Source organism: Phalacrocorax carbo, chromosome 9 (genome assembly GCF_963921805.1).
Source record: "Phalacrocorax carbo chromosome 9, bPhaCar2.1, whole genome shotgun sequence".
NCBI lineage: Eukaryota > Metazoa > Chordata > Aves > Suliformes > Phalacrocoracidae > Phalacrocorax > Phalacrocorax carbo.
The window spans coordinates 8048135-8073295 of record NC_087521.1 but is presented as its reverse complement, the minus strand read 5'-3'; the positions used below and the strand labels follow the sequence as shown (position 1 = coordinate 8073295).

Sequence of the window (25161 nt, the reverse complement as noted above, 5' to 3'; positions counted from 1 at the left end):
ATTTTCAAGAAGAGAGAACGGAAACAGTCCCTGGAAAATAGCATAAGCATAACCCGAGCAGCTCTGCGGCACTTCAGTAACTACCTCAGAAGGACTGATGCTCCAAAACCAGGCAGCTGGCTACAAATGAAGTCATCGAGTTTTAGTAAGTTACTGAAAAGGAAAATACTTAAAGTTTGCTTGTTTCTGCCACAGGTAGCCTATACCAACCTGAAATTCTGCGGTGGGAAGAGCCCTGCTCACCCCAACTCAGTTCTGCATACAAGGGGATCTGGGTAACCATGCTATAGCTGAATACAAATGTCTACATAGGGACACAAATGAAACCAGAGAACACAGTGACAACACTTCTAGAGCTAAAACCCATTAAATTACTGAAATAAAAACACTGAAGAAAGCTACATATTTATTCCAACAGAAATTTAACCCTTTATTGCACTTTGAACATAAACATAGACTTATTTCCCGCAGTTATGGATTATTTCAACACTGATGCTACACCTGTGAAGTATAATGTTCCTCAGAGATGCAACATTTCAGGCACTGATCTGCAGTTCTAATTAGAGCTAGAAATATTTACAAAATTATACTTTCTTGCATAATATTCTAATTACCAGAAGTTTAAACAGAACATTTATGGAATACAAAATCAGAGGGTTGCATTTTCTTTTTAACAGACATTAATATTTTGACAATGATTTTCCAATACAGAAGACTTGAAATCTCAGAAGTTTTTGCATTTTAGTTTTTCTTTTATCCAGCTAGTGATTCTCTTCCTTAAGTAAAACACGATAAAGCCTGAGCTTTAAAACGCTTTACCATATAATACAGAATCAAGATAAACTTGAAAAATGTATTTTGTAGCCTCCAGAGTTACAGTTTCTTCTATTTGAATGAGAAGTTTTTATACTATTTTCAAAATGCACATGAAGAATGTGAGTGTGAATTAATGACCAATGCCCTGCTCTACATTTTAAATATACCTCTGAAAATCCTCAAAATCTTCCAATCCCAAGACTGAACATCTTAATGAAAAAACCCAGACCTGCAACACACAATGATTTAGACCTTAACTATAAACTGATATTAATTTCTTCTCCTTTTGACTATATTTCACTTATAAACCAGTTAAAAATACTAACAGCTTTGTCTAGTAAGCATCCTTTACATGGGTGAAAGCAAGTCACAGAAATTTCTTCTCTCTTCGTTTTTTCAAACATAGATCTAATACACTTGAATTTTTTTTAAATTGCATGTGCTTTAATTAAGGAGACCATACTAAACCCACTAATCTATATTCTATATTTGTTTAACTAGAAAATGTTCACTCTAGAAAATAAATAGCTTATTTGATGTCCTAATTCCAGATGGAAGCTTAGGGTTTGATACAGAAACTGCGAGGTAAAGTTGTTTGGCCAAACACAGTCCAAGAGGACTGCAAAAGTTCTCTTGTGGCCCTAACAAATCTTGTAGAAGATGTAACTTCTATAAAAGTATATTTAATACACAACAGCTAATGTATATGCTATTATTCTCCGTGTATTACAGAAATATTGAAAGTAAGCAACTTCCCTAATTTCCACATGTGCCTCAGGTTAAAGTTTATGTAAAATGAAAACTACCCAATAATATTGCACTTCAGTGACCAACTATAGCAATATTAAAAACCTCATCATCATTATTGCTACAGAAATTCGTCTTATGGTTTCCAAACAAGAGACCTTTCTGTGTTTTGGTGGATTGGAAGTCAGCTTATTCAATGGATTTTGAATGAACAGTTAAGAGTAAATTTAAGATTGGTCTATATAAATAAATGCTGAAAGCGAGAAGAGAGGAGGTTCTTCTCCACAGTAGCATTTAGGAACACAATTTGAACATATCAAGGATTACGTTGGAATGTCTAGACAGCGCTGATCAACAGGAAAGACAACTTGTCCCAAATGTGTACTCATCAGTATTAGAAAATGGGAACAAGGAACAAGTTCTGAATAAGAAAAATCTTTTCAAACAATATTAGAGACTAGAGGATTTTATGAATTCGATGTTTTGATATAGCATTGTATAGCAGATAGTTTTAAAAGTTAACTTAAGATTTCTCTTAGAACAGATAAATAGGTTAGTTCTACCTTTATATAACACCTAGAAACTACAGAATTCAAAAGTAATAAGCAATAAAAGGTGTGAACCCTATTTTTCTCTCAGATACTTTTTGAAGACTTACATTCACATTACCTTATTATTTCTTTCTCCGTTGAAGGTTTTAAAACACAGTTTATTTAGTTCCAAGTCTAAACCATTTCCCTTGCCACTGCAGGTCCCAAAAGTTCAAGAATTGTCCTTTAAAGTTATCCAGACTCTGCTTGCTACTTTACACCACTCATTTTTAAAGTATAATACTCCATCTGCAGGGAACTCATTGCTGTATTGTAAAAATACAATCATACAACATGAATCCTTATTTGCAAATATATTTGCAACAAACCACTTACTTTATAATGGTAACAGACCATTCTGAAGGGGAAGAATATAAAGAAGTTATTGGCAGTATGACATTCAAAAATTATGCAATGACAAACTTGGAATATTATCGGAGAAAAAAAAAATCAGAAGAGTATGAGAAAATACTTAGTATATAAACAAGTGAGATGGCATTCTCCAAGAGCTCATACATTTATTTTAAAAGGGACTTTAATATGCTCTTGGCTCAGAACCAGAAAAACACCACTAGCCCCGTCTCAATTTCAAATATTCTTAAATTTCTAACGATAGGACTTTGATGAGATAACATTGTTTTACCCATTTGAAAGTAGTGAGAAATGCCTAATCTAAGTCTTGCAATAATTCAGTTAGAGACTTTGAAATAAATAAAAAAAATTAACATAAAAGCTGCATGTACGCTTTTGCTACCCAGTGATGGCAATAAGTTTCTATAAAAAAAGATTAGCACCTCTCCCAAGATCAAGAAAGAAAGAGAAGCTGTAGCAGTTTAAGAAGGATTTCAAAATATCTGCATATTCTTAAATGAACTGTGTAATTTAGACACCCATCTGCGTCTTTGTCTTTATCTCTTTATTGCATGGCCTCAAATTTAGTGAGTCTTGACTGCCACTTCCACAGTTCTTGCATTGCAGTACACTGCTATGTAATTAGCATTTAGTAATACAATTTGTTAATTAGAGGAATCCTTGCAATGAACCATAAACCAGAATCTGCAGCCAGATTAGTTTGGATTATTCTTTTTGAAGCACCTATCCATTTATAATTGACTGTGGACGTATTTTCTTGCCAAGGCATTCAAAAGTAAAGCAATCTGCTTCTCTTTTCAATTAAACCCAAGCTATATTAATAAAAAACAGTGTGTGATTACTTTTCAGTACTTTGAAGAATGTATAGCACAACCTATGTTTGGGACATAGTATAGGTAGTCAAACTGACGGGAGGGGAAAATAGTGATTTCAAGAGAGACCTGCATACATTTTAAAAAACTGTACCAAAGTGTCCTTTTAGTTTCATAGTTTTAGTATGTGACATTAAAGTGTTACTGTGTAGGAATTTCACTACTTATCTTATATGGCTTAATGGTGTTTACACAAATACTTCAGAATTGAAATATATTTTATACAGCTGAAGTTGCTCAGAATGCACCTACAATTGAACAGGAAGAGTTTACACTAAAAGCTAGAGAAGTGTCAGGCACCGACAAGCCTGACAGTAGACTGCCTTTAGTTTAACAAATAGTCTTAGTGCATATCCCTGTGAGAATACTGACTTCCATGGAAGACAAAGCAACATCTTCTAATGAGCAACAAATTCTTACACTTTCATACTCAACATTTAAGTCTAACTCTTGTATTTCATCTTGAAATACCACTTATTGTTGCATATTCAAGATTTACTTCTAGTTTTTACTATTTTGTCTATATGTAGAACTAAAAACTAACGTATAACAGTAGAATGCAGAAACGTGTGCAATTTGTTTAACAACAAGAAACTCAAGTTCAACCAGATTTTGTTCTTGTGCCTTATTATTCTGCCTAGGTTTTCTCCAGACATTATATTTTAATGCACTAACCACAATGACCTTAAAACTCCAAATTTCTTAGTTTTCATAGGTTTGTATGAATCATCAATATAAAAAACAATCACTGAAAAAATATACATGGAACAACTGAGGAACTGCATCAGAGTTTTACTTGAGACAAAGCTGTACAGCAGTTATCTTCAAAATGTACCTGATTTGACTTTGATAAATAAGCTACTGAAGTATGTAATACAGTCAACATACTTACCTGTGGGAAATAGCTAGAATGTTACAGAGTTTGGTAACCTTTCATACCTGTCTACAGCAAAAGCAGACATTTAAAGTACTTCTGCGAGAGATTGCTGATTCTTAAAGCCAAGTTCAAACAGGAAGATGATTCAACAGATGAAGCATATTTTCATTTGAAAATTGTTTTCCATCTTACAGGATTACTACTTTTAGCATATCTTTGGGGGGAAGTAGGAAAAGGCCGAGAGCTTGCTGTCCAAAAATACAGTAGCAATTTGCAAGCAGATGTTCCTGGAGAAAATTGAAGTTTCCAACATCCAGTTTAGTAGCAAAAATATTCTCTTTCAACTCTTAGTGTGTTTCTGATGGTGAACTCCATTTTATCTTTAAACTGCTCGTATGTCTGTGTTATAGGGAGCTCTAAGCAATTAAGGAGTCTGTTTCCAACGGGATACACTATATGCAAAAATTTAATAGTAGGTTCAGGATCAAAACCAATGGGCGGTATAGAAAAAGAGCCTGTTACGAAGAGCAGAATATCCTCCAATGTCACTGCAGACTCACCACCTGAAAAAACAGGATTAGGTTGTATCATTTATTGCCTATTACCCATTAACCATTATCCTGCATGTTAAGTGTTAGAGGAAAAAACCCTGAAATCAGGAAACCCCAGGTCAATATGCTGAATGAATGTGCAGTTTTATGGCCAAATATGAAAAATTTTAGGAAGAAAAACCCACTTGGGTTAGTTTTGAAAAAATCTTAAGCAAATAGAAAAAAAAACACTTCTGCAAGAACAGACCACTGTTTTCTATTGTGTTTGAGACATGCTATCTAATAAGTTCACATCAAAGCTGAAGAGAGGGGATTAAAGGGTTGTGCGTGTGGAGTTCTGTTTTGTTGGTTTTTGTTTGGCTTTTTTTGTTGTTTTTTTTTTTTAATTCATAGGAGTTCCAGTACCAATCTTTCAGATATTTACTCCTTTCAAGTTTGATTGTAATTGGGCAAGAGTTTCAGAAATTATAATTAGTAAGGAAGACAGGGAAGGAACAATTAGGAACCAACAGTGTCCCCCAAAACCTTCATTTATTTACCCCATTGAACTCTAAAAACCAAATCCTCTATATATATCTGCAGCTAAATACTCTGAACAGGGAAGGGGAAAAAGAAAAAAATTTACTTACGTTCCACATCTTGCAAATAACCCATCCAAAAATCAACACTTTCAACTTTATTTACTTCTGATGAAGAATGGATTGTAAAGAGATCACAGAGAGTTTCTGCTGAAAGTCTTTCAGGTTTGTGGCACAATATACTAGAGAATGCATCCGGATGCATTTGCATTTTCTCTAGCACACCAAGAGTTTTCAAACCTTGCCTAAAACTAAGAGGGGAGAAAACAAAGAGAGCAAGCATGCATCAGAAAGCCAGTAGGTAACTAATTAAACTCTGCATAAGGCTGTACGACTGGACATAATAAAGTTTCCCCATCTGCAGTCTCCAAGTCTTATCAATAAGGTGTACATAGTAGTCCCATTTTATTTTAAGTCTTGGAAAAATGTGTTTACTTCTCATTTTAACAATCTAAGTGTTTCTGTGGAACTTTTTAGGCAGATGAAAGAAATACTAGTGATATGTAGAAATTAACTTTTATTTCCTGGTACTGCATACTTGACTGTATGTGCTTAGTTGACCTTTAACTTTTATGTAAGAACATAAGGAATTTCTTTCTTACAAATTTCCCTTTAGAAAACACACTTAAAATTCCTTTTCCCTAGGCAAAATGAGGTGTCTTGAAAGATAGCCTTTACTTAGCTTCTGCTGTCTGCATGTGTTTACATGCCATTATTTCTCCCTGTGGCAAATGCAGATAACAGCATCCTGGGCTGCATTCAGGAATCATGGTGCCAGCAGATCAAAGGAGCCACGCTTGCAGAGTGCTGTGTCCAGTTCTGGGCTCTCAAGTATGAGAGAGATACGGACATACTGGAGAGAGCCCAGCAGAGGGCCACTATGATGGTTAAGGAACTGGAGCATAACCCTATGAGGGACGGCTGAGAGAGCTGGGAATGTTCAGCCTGGGGAAGAGAAGGCTCAGGTAGAAACTCAATGTGTAGAAGTTATCTGAAGGGAGTGTGCAAAGAAGTCAGAGCCAGGCTCTTTTCAGCAGTGTCCAGTGACAGGACCAGAGGCATTGGACACAAACTGAAGCATAGGAGGTTGTGTCTGAACATTAGGAAACTTTTTTACTGTGAGGGTGACCAAGCACTGGTAGAGGTTGCCCAGAGAGGTTATGGTATCCCTCCTTGGAGATATTCAAAAGCTGCCCGGACACGGTCCTGGGCAGCTGGTTTAGGTGGCCTGGCTTGAGCAGGGGGTGGTGGACAAGATGACTTCCAGAAGTCCCTTCCAACCTACACACCCATCTGATTCTGTGATTAACTAAAAAAAAAATTAGTTAAGAAAACTAAACCAAACCAAACCAGCTCTACAGGTTGAAAAAATTTCATTAGTTACTGTGTACTGGATAACAACATTTCAATCAACTGGCTTTACAAATTTAACTACCATGTTAAATCAGAATTAAAATTTTACTTTTTTTAATCATCTTCTCTTAGGTAGATAGGCTGAATGAGTAAAACCCAGAATAAACATGTTGAAAGTGTAGACAACGGCGTGTAACATTAACAGCTAAAGTGACTAACTCTTAACTTACTCTGTCCTTGATACTGACAAGCAAATTCTTGCTCTACTCACTTTTGCACATTTTAAGCCCATCTCCAAAAACGCACAAAACCACATTTTCCCATAAACAAACAGGCTACTTACTACCTTTCACTTTTTAAATTACTAGTTTTAAAATACGATATGGATTGGTCAAATATGTCACAGAGGGCCTTGACTGAAAGACTAATTACTCTCAACTTTGTTAAAAAAACCCTCACATTCAAAATTAGTTTTGCATAGCTCTTGGAGATTCAGTTGATTCAAGTTTGTCAAAGATAACACCATAAATGTGTTGAGTATAAATCCAACTATACTTGTTAGAAAAATTAGCATCCAATGCCTTTTTACTGAGCAGATGAAGAATGAAAATTGAAGTAAGGTCAGAGACCAATCACAAAAGTCAATGGCTGCAACTTTCCCAGCTATGTGAAGTCGTCGCTACCTCATGGAAACACCAATGCAATGCTTACATTCTAAGTAGGCCAACTTACACTGTGCACATCATCACCCTCCTAATGGCACACACAAACTCCCCAATTAGAACTCTAGAAAACTCATTTAAATTGTAATCACATTTAACACTTCTAAAATGTAAAGAGTCTAAATTCAAGTAATTGTGAATTAAAAATGAACATAAGCTAGAGAAATTTTGTAGTGCAAAGTTCTTTGTCATGCTGTAGTCTACAACTGTGAATCTGCCATCTTCATAGCTTTGAAAAAAGAATGTGACCAAGGAGAAGTGGAATGCAGTGGATACGTAGAGAAATAATTTCAGTCTTTCAGTTTAACTAACTAGTTAACAGTTGCTACTTAATCCAATGAAAATTACAGGACATTTCATTGCTTTAAGTGGAGAATAAGTAACAACATGTGAAAATTAGTTTCAGCAACATATTTAGTATTTCAGTGATAAAAAAATCAAGGAAGTTTGAAAACTCAAACTAAACAAACCTTTCTAAGGGTGAAATAATTCTCTTGATTACATGATGGATCAATATATCATTCACCAGCATATTCTTATCACACAAAGCCGTTATAGGTCTTAAACATCCAGCAGCAGCAAGGAGCTCGTAACAATCGTGTATTGTAGACTGTAGGCTCGACAGATTATTTGCATGTTTTATCTGTATCAGAAGATAAAAGTCAGGTATTACATGGGTGTATGTATATATTTTAAAATAAGTTTTTTAATTTGAACTAAAGTTATATTAAATAAACCCCTCTATCTCCAAATATAATCTTGAACAAGAATTTGCTGATAAGTTTAGTTTTATTTACCATTTTTATTGTTTGTGCTACATCAACATCAGCAACATCTTCCAAAGCTGGCTTCACATTCTCTGGACCATAGACAAGACAATTGAACAGTGTTTTGGAAAAGAAACCAGGAGATGGGCCACCGTGAACTAGAGAAACTGCAATCATTTTACCAGCTTCAAAATAAAGATTCTCTCTTATGGCTGCAAATGAAACAAAATATTTACTATATATACATAAAAAATAATTTGTGATCCTCAATTTCTAATTAAAAAAATCTCATAATGCAATTCCTTCTTACTTTAGGATATACAACAAATGAGATCTGCCATCCCCTGCTGGTTGAAACAGTAAGACCAGTACTTTTTACATAGGAGTACCATATTCTTTTACTCCAGCTCTTCAGCCACTATCAAGGTTTGGAAGGAGATGCTACTTCCTCTTCCACTTTGTACCCAATGCATATTTAATTCTGAAGCTTAAGACCTCAAAGAAGCTAACTTCTGGTCTTCAGGGAACATGCTATCAGAGATAATATTCTAGAAATCTGAGTAAAGGAAAATAAGTAACAGAACAAGTGAGTCAGGAAGAAATAAATTAACTTGTAGAGAACGAATATACTAATTAAAAAGTTCCAAGTCTAATTATATGTTGTATTTTTTTCCTTGGTTGTCATCAACTTTTCCAACTAAACCAATGTGGTTTTTTGTAATTACAAATCCACACCCCACCCCCCTTTAGAATTGGAAAGCAAAAAAAAATTCAAAAAACAATTTCTATCCATCAGGACTATAACTGTGAACTGACAATCATACTGGCTGAAGATTTAAAAACCTTTCAAGTTAAATAGTTCTTAATGTATTTTTGAACAAAGCATTTAATTACCTTGAAAATCAAGGGACAAGTTCTTTGCAGAAGAGCCCTCAAACAATGATGAATTCTGAAGCTGAAGCATTAATAATTGGAAGAAATGGTGTTTTGATGCAGCAGAAGTATCTGTCTTCGATCTATTTTTGCAGTTGGTGAACTTTATTTCAATGGTGTTTGTAGGACTGAAGTGGCGCTGTCTAAATCCTTTTAAAGCACTATTCCAGATATTTTCTGCATTGATGTTAAGCCTTGTACTTTTTGTATTAACTTGTAGCTTTAACTCCTTCAGTATATTAGAAACTTCAATTCTTTGCTTTCTTAAATGCCTACAAGAATATTGCACGTATTTTCAGATGAAATCTATGATTCAGAATTAGCAACAGTTCACAGGAAACATCCCAAAATCTATTAAGAAAAACACCTCTTTAAACACTTTGGTACATTTAGGTATTGCCTAAATTATATCAGTAAAATATTTGGTGTAGATGCTTCAAATTTTAACTCTGTAGTGGCAAATTTTAAAGTACCTCTAAGAACTAGAAAAAGCAAGTAGAAATAAATACTTTGGCATAAAATGAATAGTTATTTTCCTAATCCAATTACACCAACATAGTGCCAAACAATTCTCACGCCATCATTCTGCATTTGAACAATGTGAAACAAGTGAGAAATTTAAGAGCTTACTGTGTTACAGATGTTTTGCAACCAAAATACACTGTCAACTAATCACTAATATTTAATCTTTGTCACTATAATTAAAAATACATTTGAGCACGAGAAATGTTGCAGTTATTTAAAATAAGACACTAGTCTAAGACCCCTTCTTTGCCTTCTAACTTGCAGCCAAAATTATTTCAAATACTCTACCTACTAGAAGTAATTCCCTCATCAAAATTTTTACCACATATTACAGGTAGAATTCATGAAGTACAACATGACAAAGAATTTTGTATCCTTAAACTGATTAGCCTACATTAAAACATGTTATTTTACCACTGATTTCAGCATAATCATGAGCTATTCTTATGGTGCAAATGCAAAAACATTGAAAATTCAGGACATGTCTAATTTGTAGAAAGTAATTAAGATTCTTATGTCCCCTTTTCTATATAATGGCTAGCCATGCTCTGGTAAGGACAAATAGGTGTTTGAGTTTTGATCCCCATACTATCTAAACTAAAAATTCTCAGCATCATTCTTTCCTCCTCACCCCACTCTAGCATTTAGAAACAGCAGAAGCCTTTATCAAATTATGACTTCAGCTCTTCAGTGTACTTATGCCATTCTTCCAGTGACTATATACACACAGAGAAATATATATAGCCACTATATATATATATATGTCTACATGCACACACCATGTTCTGGAGGAAATACAGCATAAAGCCACATGCCAGATTACTCTTCAACGTCAGAAAAACAGAAGCAAATACTTTCTCCTCAGGGACCAGTTCCTGTTTGACATCAGAGGAGATAAGGGCATTGTCACTCTGTTGGATGCTGGAAGTTCTAGGTGTGAACAGGGTGACAAATTGTTCTGGCACATTATCTTTGGTGATGTATAAGCCGAAACAGTATTTTCAGAGACACAATTGAAGAATGCATAAATACTTCTTATTTGAAAGTAGCAATATCATTTCCCCCAACTTTTAGTACTGAACTTCACTCCAAATTTATTAAGTCTTCAATTTAGTGTAAGAAGTTTCTCAGGCAGGATAAGCCATGAGGAGATTGTTCTCCTCATGTTTAAGTACTATTTTATGTTATAATCAGTTTCTGCCTGAAAACAGAAGATTACGCACTGGAGAAGAAAAGTGCGTGGAGATCCAGGTGACTGCCGAGGGCACTTTGGAGATGGCTCTTCCAGCAAACATGTTGTCCCATCTGCCTTTTCAGAGGTAGCCAAAGAATGCGTCTTCCGTTTCCTGTAGTTCTCTGTATGATTAGATTATATTAATTTAGTGAATTTTCTAGCTGTAAAATACATAGTATTCAATTTTTTTTCATTTTAAGAAGTCACTGTCACATTCATAACTTTACCTGATTTTGCAAAGATACTTCTGCATTCCACGCACTCCCAGTTTTGCTCCCATGATTTCATAGATGAACAGGCCAAATGAGTTCCACGGGAGCCACAACACTGACAACGCTTTATTTCCCATTTACTAAAATAAAAAACTTATGTATTTAGAATTAGACAGAAGAACGAGGCTAGTTAAAACAGAGATTATTCAACAGAAAGTGCAATCCAGACACTAAACTAAGCATAATTTATATCAATGTGGTATGGCTGTATATAATCAAGGGGAATTTTCTTCAGACAAGATGTACTCACAATTCCTGGCTGCGACAAGAAAAAAAGCTACCCATGTTCCAGCACTATGTATTGAATGAAGCTATGAGTTAGTGTGCTCCCCTCCTGTCAGTAGCTTGCAGCCAATATTTTCTCCCCATGTTGCTAGCCAGCAACATCCTCTGTATTTTAGGAGAATCCACCATTCAGCTTTTCCAAATGGTAAATTTTTTTAAGGAGCATATCTGATTATTCTTACACATTCTGAATAAGACTTTTCATTATTGACAGTGTTTAAGTATCTGTTAGGTCTTTGTCTAGATTTCTTCAATTTTGCTTAAACTTACAATGGAACAACATGACTGATATTAGTTCAAAAATTAAGGTACAACTCTTAAAGGCAAAGTAAATCCCGGGGTACACACATACCATGAACCAAGCAATGTTTGGTCAAATCTGTGCAAAGCAAAGTTAATGTCTACAGGGAGTAACCTCAAGGTAGAGCCTCTGACAGCTTTTAGTATATTTACACCAATGGAAGATGTAAGTTTCAGAAGCACACAGACAAAACAAGAAAGAATGCAGAAAATGAACTTGTTAATCAAAAACTAAACAAGTAGTAGAGCAGAATAAAGCATTTTACATGATCACTCAAGCATCTCATTAAGCTATCAGCAATATTCTAGCTGCCATTTGCATGCAGAGGGACAGCTCACAGCTAGACTGATTTTCAGGTAAGTCTAATACTTTAATGAATTTCTTGTAAAGGTATTAAGCATTCTAGCAATCACTCAAAGCTTAATTCAACAATTTAGTAAAAGACACACAACATTAGTTTAGGCACACGCTATTCTACATGTTACGTGGATGTGCAAATTCTACTTCCGCTCTGTATCAAATGAGAACAAGGACAAGGTAACTGATAATTGGTATGGTTTTCTTGGCTTTTATAACCTGATTAAAGTAGAAAAAATTAGTATTGAAATATTTTTGTTATGGGGAGTAAACCAAACATTTTTTTGGGGCATGGTGTCTTGGCTTGACATTAAAACCTGATGCTGAAAAGTATTAACCCATTTTAAAAAAATCCCAAAACCAAAGAACTATTCCATCCTAGGTTATGCTTTCCTGCAAAAGTATCATACCTATCAGGTTCATTATAGTCTCTTCCTTCCTTGCAGAGACATCTTTTAATGTCACAGTGTTGATAACATTGCAATAGGTCTTGATACGCATTCTCTTCAAGTTCCCAGGATGCATCCCTATAAAGAAGGCAGGTAGTCTGTTATTGCAACTCAATTTCTGATTGTTTAAATGGGTTACTTGGTTTTTGGAAAAGATGTATGTCATAACCACATGAAGATATTTCAATTATGTAATGTTCTAGACAACAGCTAGACAATGGAGAGTGGGAAGAAAAAAGTCTAGGAAGAAAAAAAAATATACAGACTTTTTCTTGTGTATAGTTACTTTGATTAAAGCATTTATTCTTCTTTGCATGGCCTCAGTGCATGCTTGCTCTGTTTCATGATTCCACTTTCCCTCTCACAGCAGACATGGATATTTGTTTTGGCAGTCTACTCAAGTTACCACTGAAAATGGTCTCATGATGAGTAAGTCAGAATTCTCCAGGCCAGTACGGCAAAGTTCATCAAGTATTTTGACTCTTCTTCCTCTCCAAAATCTTGAGCTTCTGTCTCTGGAGGAAATTAATGGTAGTCTCTGAAGAGACTAATAGTTACTAAAGAATAATAGTTTTAACAAAGAATCATCATTCTGATCACTTTGTCTTACTTTGAGGCCCATCAAATGGTGGAAACTGATAAAAAACAGCCTGGAATTTTAGAAGCAGCTGTTACACTAAACATATCCTTAGCAATCCCTTGGGAGAAGATGGAAGCTGTATAGCTGAGTATTCAGTCAATTATAATACTGTATGGACAGAAATTCAGATCATTTAAAAACCTGGGCACAGAAAATACACTTCTCAGCAACCTCTACATTAATGCAAAATCATTGTATTTAAGAAGTGTTTTGACAGGTCCTTGGTTGAATCACGGCATTAAAAATTACTTTTCAGAGCTTCCTGTTTTATGTTTGAGATTACTAATTTGGCCTTTGACGATTTTTATGCATAACTAAAAAGAAACAGGCTACTCCTTACCAAACCAAACAATTCTACAACTGAAGGTAGAACTGAGGTTTCACATATTAATATATGTAGTTCTATAGAATAAATAAATAATGGTTTTAACATACTATCAAAGTTTTAACAGAAGCACAATTATTTACAAAATTACTTACTTTTCTGGAATGTGTATGCCCATTCTTAGCATTTCTTTCTGAAAGTTGTCCTTGTTATTACATACTGTGCACCTAAAGAAAAATATCCCAGCACTCAAAGCTTGATACTGTGTCAAGAAAAAAAAAAACAACAAAAAACCAAACTAATTATTGAATCCTTAGAATGCCAATGAATAATGCCTTAATATCTATAACCATTACATTCGTGGATACTGTTCTGACATGGATGTTAAAGCTGATACCAGTCATGATGTCCCTGGACACTGAAGCAAATGGAGAGCATTTTCTCTTCCTTTAAAGGACAAGAGCTGACATACTAGAATCAGGTTCATAAACAAAAACACAGTCCTTTTCAGTCAACCTCTCCAATTCTATAATGAGTTTACAAAAAGAGCCTTATTACTTTTTCCAGCTCTGGACCTAGGCAAAGAGAACTAATGATGGATAGATGACATTCTTAGCATTTAGATTCCACACAAAATGACTTGCAAGATGGCAACTACCTAGGCTGGACTTCAGTTCCTAAAAATAAGTAAAGGCATGAAGTGTATCACACATGCAGAAACATGGCAGGGGTGGGGGGGAGGGGCAGGGAATTAACAGCATAAGAAAAAATTCCTTCATGTAAGACACTAGCCTACAAAACAAAATTTTAGCATTGTCCTTCAAACCTAGTATATTTCCATACCTACTGGCTACATTAACCCTAAGCAATGTTACACAATTTTATGCAATTACCCCATTGTTTTTATACGCAACAGAAACGTGATCTCCATGGACACAAAGAGAAGAACCTGTGTTACCTGCAAGCATTCTCGATGAAACCAAGCGTTTTTACAGCAAGGACTCTTCAATACAGTGTACATTGGAAGCTGTTCAACCAAATCCAGGCATATTGTACACTGTGAAGTTCCTCTAGATTCTTTATCCGGAAACTTTTGGACTGGTTTATGTTCCCAACAGTAAGATCTAAAAGTAATAATTTAAGGTTCCCTTATCAAAACAACATTTTAAGAACCTTCCCTATAAAATTTGAAGATGGCAGTATGAAATCCCTATTATATCTGTTTTTCATGAATAAATGCTGTGCAACAAGCTAAAAAGGCAGACACATACTGGTTTGTGTCTATCTGGCTGGGATAGTTAATTTTCTTCACAGCAACTACTACAGGTCTAAGTTTTTGATTTGTGCTGGAAACAGTGTTGATAACGCAGGGATGTTTCCATTACTGCTGAGCAGTGCTCACACAGAGTCAAGGGCTTTTCTGCCTCTCACCCCACCCCACCAGCGAGGAGCCTGGGCAGGCACAAGAAGCTGGGAGGGGACACAGCTGGGACAGCTGACCCCAACTGACCCAAGGGATATCCCACACCATATGACATTATGCTTAGCATATAGAGTGGGGGAAAGAAGGAGGCAGGGGAGATGTTTGGAGTGATGGTGCTTGTCTTCCCCAGTAACCATCACACCTGATGGAGCCCTGCTTTCCTGGAGATGGCTGAACACCTGCCTGCCCATGGGAAATAGTAAATGAATTCCTTATTTTGCTTTGCTTGTGTGAGCAGCTTTTGCTTTACCTATTAAACTTTATCTCAGGCCACGAGTTTTCTTATTTTTACCCCTCCAGTTCTCTCCCTGTCCCACTGTGAGTAGTGAGCAAGTGGCTGGGGGGTGCTCTGCTGCCTATCAGGGTTAAACCACAACATATGCCAACAAATTATATATCTAACAGAGCAAGTCAATAGGACAACTGTAAGGAAGAAGCATGTTGCCAACCAATGGCCTGTAAATTACAGAGATCATATACCCCCTTCCTCTCAAAACTTCTTTTGGTCCAAATAATGTGTTTCCTGTCTTCAGAACCTCAAGCTCTTCCTGTATTTCAATGTTACCATGATGTTAAAGGAGCAATTTTGAGCTTACATATTGATTCTGTAGAGTCTAGGTAGCATGATGAATTTTATAAGTTAGCACATATTCAAAGAAATACGACAGCCAAGAAATGCAGCTCTAGAGGAAACCTTTCTGAAGAAGCATTATTTTCACACGTGCTTGACTTGATATGAATCATTTATTTAAGAAGTTAAAGTGCCTGCCCTACTTCATTCCATCCACCCTACAAGCTCAGCTTACAGCAGGTAAATAAAGCTGTTATCAAATGCACTCAAAAGTATTTTGACTACAGCCAAGATTCTGGACATAAGATAGTAAAAGAAAAATAAAATGTTTTTTAGAGATTTGATATTAAACCCATTTCTCCTGCAGTCCATGTCTAATAAGCAGATCTACAAGTCTTGTGATTTGAAACAAGACGGAATGGCATACAGTGTGTTTTGACTGCTGAGAGAGATAGGCACAGGAGGCAGACAAACAGAAAACCAACCCAACCATTTTGCAGTTTATTTCAGAGTTTAGGATTTAATGCTCAATTTTGTAAACAATATAACTGCTTGTAGAAGTATTAAATTATATTTTAAAAAGTGCTGAGAATTTATTTCAGAGGTACTAGGTATGCAATGTAACTGCTTGACCTTCACGCTTTCCACAGATCTGGCATTTTTTCTTAGATAACCCAGATATTATTTATGATTAACAGCCCATCCAATGAAAAGCCATGAGAAAACAAATCACCTCCTGGATAATGAATTGAAAAATCAAAAAGCAACAAAACTCTAGAACTTACCTGAAGTCTTCCATGAACTGGAAAATACATTCCTTTTGTATCCCACAAGGAAAATGGTAACTTCGTTTGCATTTGGGAGCTACACATCCAATTGAAGCACCCTTCTTCTTACAGATATTACATTTCTAGGAATTTGTTTTAGAAATAACAGAATATTAACATCTAAAGTCCAAGTAAAATTACAGGAATTAAACCAATAGAAAAATTATAAAGCGTGTAAGAAAGAATATCAGCCAACAGATAGTAACTATGACAAGACTATTGTGTTTTAGCTCTATTTAAGAGAGTAAAAATATATAGTTATTTCACAGATTTTGATTAGGTATTGTTTTATATGCGTGTTGACTTGTGACGCATAAGCCAAAATACAAGTTGTTTTACCAGTACCTATAGTTTAGCTGCATCTATAAAATTATATTATGCTGAGCCTCAAGCTGACTTTATGTCATGAGGTATTATGCACATGTAATTTGCTCTTACTCATTTATCTGCAACATACCCAGAAAATGAAAACCTGCAGAACTTTGCTAATATTTTTTTTGTCCCTTCTGGCTTCCATGAACCAATGGAAGTTACTTGTTACTTCAATGTAAAATTCAGATTCTTGAACAGATTCAGCACACTGCCCGTCCAAGAAAAAAAAAAGATAACAAAACAAACCCCACAGGCGATACTAAGTGCACTTAAAAGTTCAGGGTTTTTTTCATGTAAATACCAGAGACTTCATTCTTACCAGTTTTGCAGCTCTGTTTACTTCTTTTCTAATATCCATGATTAAGAATCCATCTACACCTTCATCTTCTTCCCCCCTCTGCCAAATGCCACTTGACATCAACTATGAAAACACATTAAAACATTTACCAAAAGATTTAAAATTACCTACACTGCGTTTGTCAATTAAGAAAGAAGTTTAGTCTAACAAAGTTTGTGTGCATTTTAATGATTAAAAAGCTGATCCAAAACACCTTATATTTTTGTCTGATATGACACAATAGGAACCAGCAACATGAAAATAAGTATTTCATAACATCGAAGTCTTATGTAATACAGTAGAGCCCAAAATGGTGTATTTTACCTTCCTTTTTGAATTATATGGACCATTCAGATAATTGTTAAGCAATTACTTTCAGCATATAAAGCTTCAGAGGAAGTAAAATTGAATTAGTTTAGTTAATGTGAATGACAATTGTGCTGTGGAGATAATGAAGCACAGTAGGAAGTATTTGTACTGAAGTGCAACCTAAGAGGAAAAGTAATTCACTTTAGAGGAGAATTAAATAAAAACAGAATCAAGTAACCAGGCAAGTCAGAAAAGCCTGATGATAACTTAATGTTCCTTAGTAAGGCATTAACATCACAAACTTCAAATAACTAAATAGTTTCACAACTTGATGTCTCCTATATTCTTTACAATCTCATTTTATAATTTCAACACAGTGCCATTTTCTAACTACAGCTTTATCAATATTTTACTCAAATGTAAAATTTTATACCAAAACCAATTAAGAACATATTTTTTTCCAAATGTGAGACATTTGGCAAAGAAAAATGAAACTGTACCACTAACTAGCCTCTTTCTAGAGGAGCTCTTTTCTGATATAACATTCACTATATTTAAGTAAAATCATGGGGTTTTATTTGTTTGTTTTTAAAAAGAAGCAGGGACCAAAACCTAAAAGATGACTGCAGGAAGCTCACCATTGTAAAATATCTTATACATTACAAGGCTCAGTGTTGCAAGCATGCCCATTCCTAGTTGTTCTGCTCCATCAGAAAAGAACTTTTCCCTACCATTTCATATGGCCTATGTATGAGGCAAAATTTTCACGAACAGACCTAAATTTCCTCACAGATGCTTAAAATTTAGTTAAGAAAAAAAATCTATCTTTATGTAACATCAGAAAACCTCCACTCTGCCTAGTCCTCAAAGGATTCAGTATCCAAACTATTAAGGCACCTGCAATCAACATAATCCCTTAAGAACTGGGTGAGAAAGAAAAAACTGAACAAAACCCCAAAAGTGTTACTAATATTCTTGAGACAATTTTTTTAAACTTGGAAAAAAATTTCAAAACGTATTTAACAAACAAAAAAACCAATTTTTTTTAAAAGTAGCCATTATTTCAAAGACCCACAAAAATGTAGCATTTGAAAGGTAAAGTATACCTTTAAGAACACTAATCTTGGAAAATGTCATGTCAAATTGTAAGCTTTTACTAAATAGTGATAGTGTAGCTGTATATCATCGGTACGGTACATTATTACTAAACAGAAAAAATCCTACTTTTCAGAAGTGTTACAATGTCCTGTGTAATTCCAGAGAATAGCTCACAGCCAAACAAGAAATAGTGAGAAACAAGAGGGGGTAAAGAAAAAAAAAAGACAACTTTTCTCTGCTTTTTCCACAGGGGCAGAAATTTTACATTCCAAATTTTGAAACTACACTTCTCTTATAGAAGCATATATGGAGGTGCAATCAGTTCCCTTTCTCTTAACATATACCTTCACTGCTATGATAGGTTGGGAGAATTAACTAATTCATTTAAACAGATCATGAACAGGACTGAGCTTTGAATAAAAGCTTGCTGGGATTTATTTGTTTCATATGCTGCACCTGACAAGTACAAACCTTCAAGGTGACAAGTTAAAGCTCACAGTTCAAGCTTTACAACAAAACTGCTAAAATAACTGTTTGGACAGGTTATTACTATTTAATACTTGTTGCATTTTTTTTTCTCAGTTGAAACAGACAAGCTCCAAGATCAATACCACATACTTACCAAACAGTAATAATGAACAGTGAGATTGTATTCCACATAAGTCCTTTTTGCTCCATACTTTTCAGGGCAGTCATCTGTCCGTCCACAGAGAACACAGACTAAAATACAGAATCATGTTTATAATCACAGTGAATGTACTGGAATTACTATGGATCAGCTGTAGAGCAGTAACTTCCATCTCTTAACGACATGCATCTTGAAGTAGTTTACTGGATAAAGGACATTAGATAACCCTCTCCTTAATGTTGAATTCCATAGTAAGTACAGAAGGGGGTACTATTTGTTCCTTCTAGTTGCTAAAAAGAAAATACTTCACCAGTTCCACCTGCCTGCTGACTCAGGAGAGGGCTATTACCCAAGCTAAATTCACAGCAGATTGTGGTCCCAATGGAAGTGTTCTTCCCAAAGCACCCAAAGGTAATTATCAAATGACCTACAGTGTCCAGATGCATGTGAAATATGTAATCTAATTGTTTTTAGTATTGTACATAAAAACATCACCATATTAGAATCCATGAAGCCACTTAACTGTTACCACGTCAGTATGCAACGAAACCTTTGTGAAAAGCATGTGACCATATCAAGTCATGTGCTACCAGTGTTTTTAAAACATATGCTAGCCTCAAAACATTCAAGAATTCAAGACATTGGAGTCAACTAAAACCTTGTGGATTTCCCCATTTTTGCAGTTCCTAACCCACTGACATACTTCCACAGACCTTTAATATATTGCCTTCAATTCTCAATAGATACATATTTTCAATATTCTAACATCAAGAATAGTCATAGTAGTGACGAGAATAGAGGTACTACTTCAGCCTAAGAAAGTCTTGAATGATACACCTCAAACACAGCTGTGTGTGATTTGGCAGCTGAATTCCCAAGGTTACTTTCTTAAAACATCTGCAGAAAAGAGTATTTTTAAATATTCCAATTACAGCAAACGAGTCCAAAGAAGTTTATAAGTTATTTCTTTTTCATTCCCTGAGACAAGTGGTTCCAACAAAATTTGACTACTGAAAATCCACCTGTTCTTTGAGCCCAAATAAAGCAAGTTATAATTGGTATTCTATATGCTGATTAAAGATTTCTATAATTATTTAATAAAAACCTTACTTACATGGATTTTGAATGTCAATGTTTTTACTCATCCTGAGTTCTTCTGGCTGGCTGTCATGAAAAAAAAATGAGGTGATAAATACATCTAGTGCATTAACAATGACCATTATATATACCAACCTCAAACTCAGTAAAGTGAAAAAAAAAAAAAGGGTTCAAAACCAAAAGAATATTATAATTCAATTGTTATTGTAAGAGACAGGGGTTTCGAAAGCAGGATGCAAATGTTCAGAAAAAATATTTCCAGACAAATGAAACATGTAGCAACTTTTAACTATTTCCCCAAACTATCAAACAAATATTTTATTTTCAAAAGAGTAAATAAAAAAGTCCAATTCAACATCTAGTTAAATGTAGGCTTAATGGCACAGAAGAGTTTGTAGTTATTTTAAACATCAAAAGTAATGATCCAAAGACAACCAAAGAAGTGGCAGTGACTCCTGCTCAGATAAAGATTGATTTAACACGAGCAAGTTGGAAGAAAAAAATTAACTGGGCAGTATAGTGACAAAGTGACAAAACTATGAAGATAGTGATCCTGGCCTAGTCAAAGAAATACTGATCTAAGGAAAAAAAAATTAGGTGAGGAATCCAGAACAAGGACATGCATACAGGGGAATTTACACCATTTAGAACTATGTATTTTACATTCTCAAGTGGAGAGTAATTTACTTGGAAACACTGACTTAACCTGCATTTCTTTCAAACATAACATTCTTCTAAAAATTAGATGCCCATGGTACATTAACATGGATATACCATGAGCTGGCTTGTACTGCGTGCCAGACCATGCATCTTAGGCCACCTTGGAAAAAAAAAAAAATATGTGTTTCTTCACTGCACCACTACAATGATTATTCTTTCTTTAGTGCAAAGTACAACCCTTTTAGGAACATATCTGTAGATCTTTGATTTTGACTGTATGAGGTTTAACAAGGCCAAGGGCCGGGTCCTGCACTTTGGGTCACAACAACCCCATGCAACTCTACAGGCTTGGGGAGGAGTGGCTGGAGAGCTGCCCAGTGGAGAAGGACCTGGGGGTGCTGGTCAACAGGCAGCTGAACACGATCCAGAGTGTGCCCAGGTGGCCAAGAAGGCCAACAGCATCCTGGCTTGTATCAGGAATGGTGTGGCCAGCAGGAGTAGGGAAGTGATCATGCCCCTGTACTCGGCACTGGTGAGGCCACACCTCGAATACTGTGTTCAGTTTTGGGCACCTCAGTGCAAGAAGGACATTGAGGTGCTGGAGCGTGTCCAGAGAAGGGCAAAGCTGGTGAAGGGTCTGGAGAGCAGGCCGTCTCAGGAGCAGCTGAGGGAGCTGGGGTAGTTTAGCCTGGAGAAGGAGGCTGAGGGGAGACCTCATCGCTCTCTACAACTACCTGAAAGGAGGTTGTAGTGAGATGGGTGTTGGTCTCTTCTCCCAATTAGTGATAGGAGAAGAGGAAATGGCCTCAAGTTGCATCAGGGGAGGTTTAGATTGGATATTAGGAAAAAGTTATTTACTGAAAGAGTGGTCAGGCATTAGAAGAGGCTGCCCAGGGAGGTGGTTGAGTCACTATTCCTGGAGGTATTTAAAACACGTGTAGATGCGGCACTTCAGGGCATGGTTTAGGGGACATGGTGGTGTTGGGTTGACAGTCGGACTTGATGATCCTAGAAGTCTTTTCCAACCTTAATGATTCTATGGTTTTTGACATGCCTTATCTGAGGAAGCTGAAGAAAGCATTACATAAGTTTTGCAAGACAAGAATCACAGCTGATTGCCTGCAGATCCATGCTTGACCTCACACGTAGGTGGACAACTTCCTTCACACATGCCAAGTGAAGAGGGAGGCAGCCAGCAACGGATCCAAGGTCCAAACCAGAAGCCTGACAGACTCCGAGCTATCAGTTTTGGTATTTACAGTTTAGATTACTGCCAGGTACAGGCTTCAGGAACAAACCTCAGGTTAATCCAAACTATTGCAAATAAAGTACTGCAGCGATTTTAGGAAAGGGGTTGTACTTAAAGAAAAAAAAAAAAGGGAGGCAGAAGTCTCAGGCATAAGGCAACTGCTCTACACCGTTGCACTTTGTTAGAGAACTGGAGCAGTTGTACACAAAAGTCCCTTGCCAGAAAACGGTCTAAAAGAAAATCAAACAAACAAAAAAAGCAATGCTGCAAACAAATTAGTTCAAGAGTCTCTTAAGAACACACCGACAGTCAAATAAAATAACTGGTTCCGGTTTTCCGAGAAACACACTTCCCTCTTTCTAAATTACAAAAATTAAATGCACTTAATCAGGAACAGGAGGAGCAAAGGACAAGCACGCAGCTCACATGTATTCCCTTCTCTTCGGGATTTCCAAAGAACGGTCACTACCAGTTTCACAGTCTTGACTAGGTAGTAGTAGGGTAATATAACAAAGAAACAATCGGTATATAACAGCACAGGGCTAGATTTTCACCTCAGTGTGTTGTAAAAATCCCCACCAGGTGGGGAAAGCTTATACGAGGCTAGAAACAAGAAAAAGCACCTTCCTACCTTTCCCTGGCTCCAGCAAAACAGAAAAAAAATCGCAACCCTCCCCCCAGATTCCTCCTACTTTTCTCAAACTCTTTCAGGGAAATGAACCCGGAGTTCAAATTTGCAAGTTAAAAGACATACAAGAACAACCATTGAGGCACCCCGCGTTAAGTCCTGCAGGGCTTTCTGCAGAAACAAAGCAATTCCGTATCAGTCTATTTGCAAGACAGGAACCCACTATCGCCCATTATTTATAAAAACAGAAGTGTAAATAAAATGTATCTACTTTGCCTAAACAGGCTTAAAAAACCCTCAGAGTGAATATTTAGGTTTTGCTAAGTTCTAGAACTCTTCGCTGCTCCACAACTTACGGTTGTTTTAATAGTTTTGTAACTAGAGGATGGAAAAAAAAAAAACCCAAAACCAAAAGACCGCCCCAATAGGCGAGGTTTCAGGTGGACGTTTTCTCTAGCACAGGAACAAAGGAGCCCTCCAGGACCCCTCCGCTCCCGCCGTACGTCCCGAACGCGCGTGTGACACCGTCTCCCGTTCGCCTCCCGGTTTATAACGCAACGCCGCGCCCTGAAACAAACCCGTCCCGCAGCAGCCGCCCCGGGAGCGCCAGGAGAGCTGCCCCGGCGTTCCGCACGAACCCCAGCGGGTCCGGGTCCAGGTGCCCACTTGCTGTCTCGGGTCTCACGCGGGTTCAACCACGGAACCCGGCCGCCGTCCGTGTCAGCAGCACGGCGGCCAGGGCAGCTCCTGCGGGGACACCCGTCCCGTCCCGCCGCTCGCCTCCCGCAAGCGCGACGGGAAGAGCGGGAAGATTTCCTCCCAGGGGCGCCGCCGCCGCCTCCTGCCCCCAGACAAGGAGGCGGTTACGGGTCATTCCCCCGCCCGGCGCCCCCCGCGGGGAGGCAGGAGCTGCTCCGCCACGGCAGCTCGAACGGCCCCTCGGCGGCCCCCGCGCCTCCCCAACCACAGGCGGGCAGTCCCCGAGGCTAGGGGCGGCAGGGCAAGCCCTCGGCCCGCCGCAGGCGGTACTCACCCCGCAGGCTGCCCCGCCGCCGCTCCCCGGCTCCCAGCCTCTCCACCGCCCAGCCGCCCGCGCTAACTGACAGACAATTCAAACCCCAACATCCGCCGCCCTGCCGGAAGCGGGGCGCCAGCACCCCTGCCCCGCCCACCATCCCTCGCATCGGCGCTCGGCTGCGCGGGGCGGGATTTGTCATCCTGGAGATCGGTGCTTGATTGCAGGGGCTGCCGGCGGCGGGACTCGGGGCTGCGGCGGCAGCTCGGCGGGCGGCGCTGCGGCACCGGGGGGCGCCGGGGGCCCGGGGCGGCGCCAGGGCCGGGGCCGGGGCCGGGGCCGGGGCCCGCCGCCTCCCTCCCTCCATCCCTCCCTCCCGCGGACGGGCAGTGCTCCCCGCGCTGGTATCTCACGGGGCCGCCCGGATTCTGGCGGCACCGCGGAGGGGGAAGCCGCCGCCCAGAGGCAAAACCCTACGGACGGCCGCGGCCGGGGCGTAACGTGCCCGTCTGCGTTGGTAACCTGTGTCTTGACAAGGTGCGGGAGCCCCAGACTGTTTACCCTCAGCCCCCCCAAACTCCGTAATACCAGGCAGTCTCTTCCAGAAGGCCCGTTTTGGAGTACTTCCCTAAGGAAACAAGGCGGGCTGCTTCTGAGAAATCCACTTGTTTTAAAATTACTGCTTTCACAGCTTGTTCTCGAGGAGGCAGAACAATCCTGCTGTAAGGCTGCAGTGCTGACCCATTTTTCCTACAGCTGATGGGGGAAACCTGCTTGGACACAGCCATGTTCGCTACAGAAGCATGGAGTTTCTCAACTGAAAGCTATGTATTACATGTTCACGCTGATGTTTTGCCATCTGAATGCGGCTGTAATGGTGGACTGCATCAAAAAGAAGCTCAGTCCAGTGGGCTTTGGGGCGTAGGCGAGCTTTCCGCTGCCCGCTGCTGTGGTCCCGGTGCCCAGCCGGTGGGAATGAACGCTAGGCAGGTGTCACCAGTGCAGCACCCACCAGACTGTGTTGGTAGCAGATCTCCCACCTCACCTTTCCCGACCAAGGCAGGTCTCTCCAACACCTGGTCCAGACCTATATTCCCCCTGGTAACTTGACTGTCAAGCCTGGACACCCAGGCCCAAGCTCTCCAGAGTAGGGCCCAGACCTCTTACCCTGTTTGCCAGCTACCTTGGCTTGAGGTTTGTGAGCAGCACACGCAGACAGAACAGAGAGCTTAGCCAGGAATGTGGTTAGGACTTGGCTAGGTAACTGTTGACCAGCAGCTTGTTTTCACACGACTGTTGGCTCACTCTTTGTTTTCCTGT

At 38.2% G+C, this 25161-nt stretch overlaps 1 protein-coding gene across 2 annotated transcripts; it reads right to left on the bottom strand.

The window, feature by feature from the left end:
* Positions 1 to 393: 393 nt before the first annotated feature.
* G2E3 (G2/M-phase specific E3 ubiquitin protein ligase) lies at positions 394 to 23967 on the bottom strand. Of its 2 annotated transcripts, none has more exons than XM_064460189.1 (15): positions 23860 to 23967; positions 20306 to 20355; positions 19186 to 19283; positions 17139 to 17240; positions 16406 to 16530; positions 14525 to 14690; positions 13722 to 13828; positions 12563 to 12679; positions 11165 to 11289; positions 10927 to 11059; positions 9140 to 9450; positions 8276 to 8457; positions 7949 to 8121; positions 5455 to 5654; positions 394 to 4837 (listed from the first exon to the last, which is right to left on the bottom strand). In XM_064460189.1, the coding sequence occupies exons 2-15, from the start codon at positions 20334 to 20336 to the stop codon at positions 4593 to 4595; spliced, it is 2115 nt and encodes a 704-aa protein (XP_064316259.1). In that variant the 5' UTR covers positions 20337 to 20355; positions 23860 to 23967; the 3' UTR covers positions 394 to 4592. The 2 variants fall into 2 exon arrangements, with proteins under 2 accessions (XP_064316259.1, XP_064316261.1); XM_064460191.1 differs by lacking the exon at positions 23860 to 23967 and adding an exon at positions 23405 to 23613.
* Positions 23968 to 25161: the final 1194 nt, after the last annotated feature.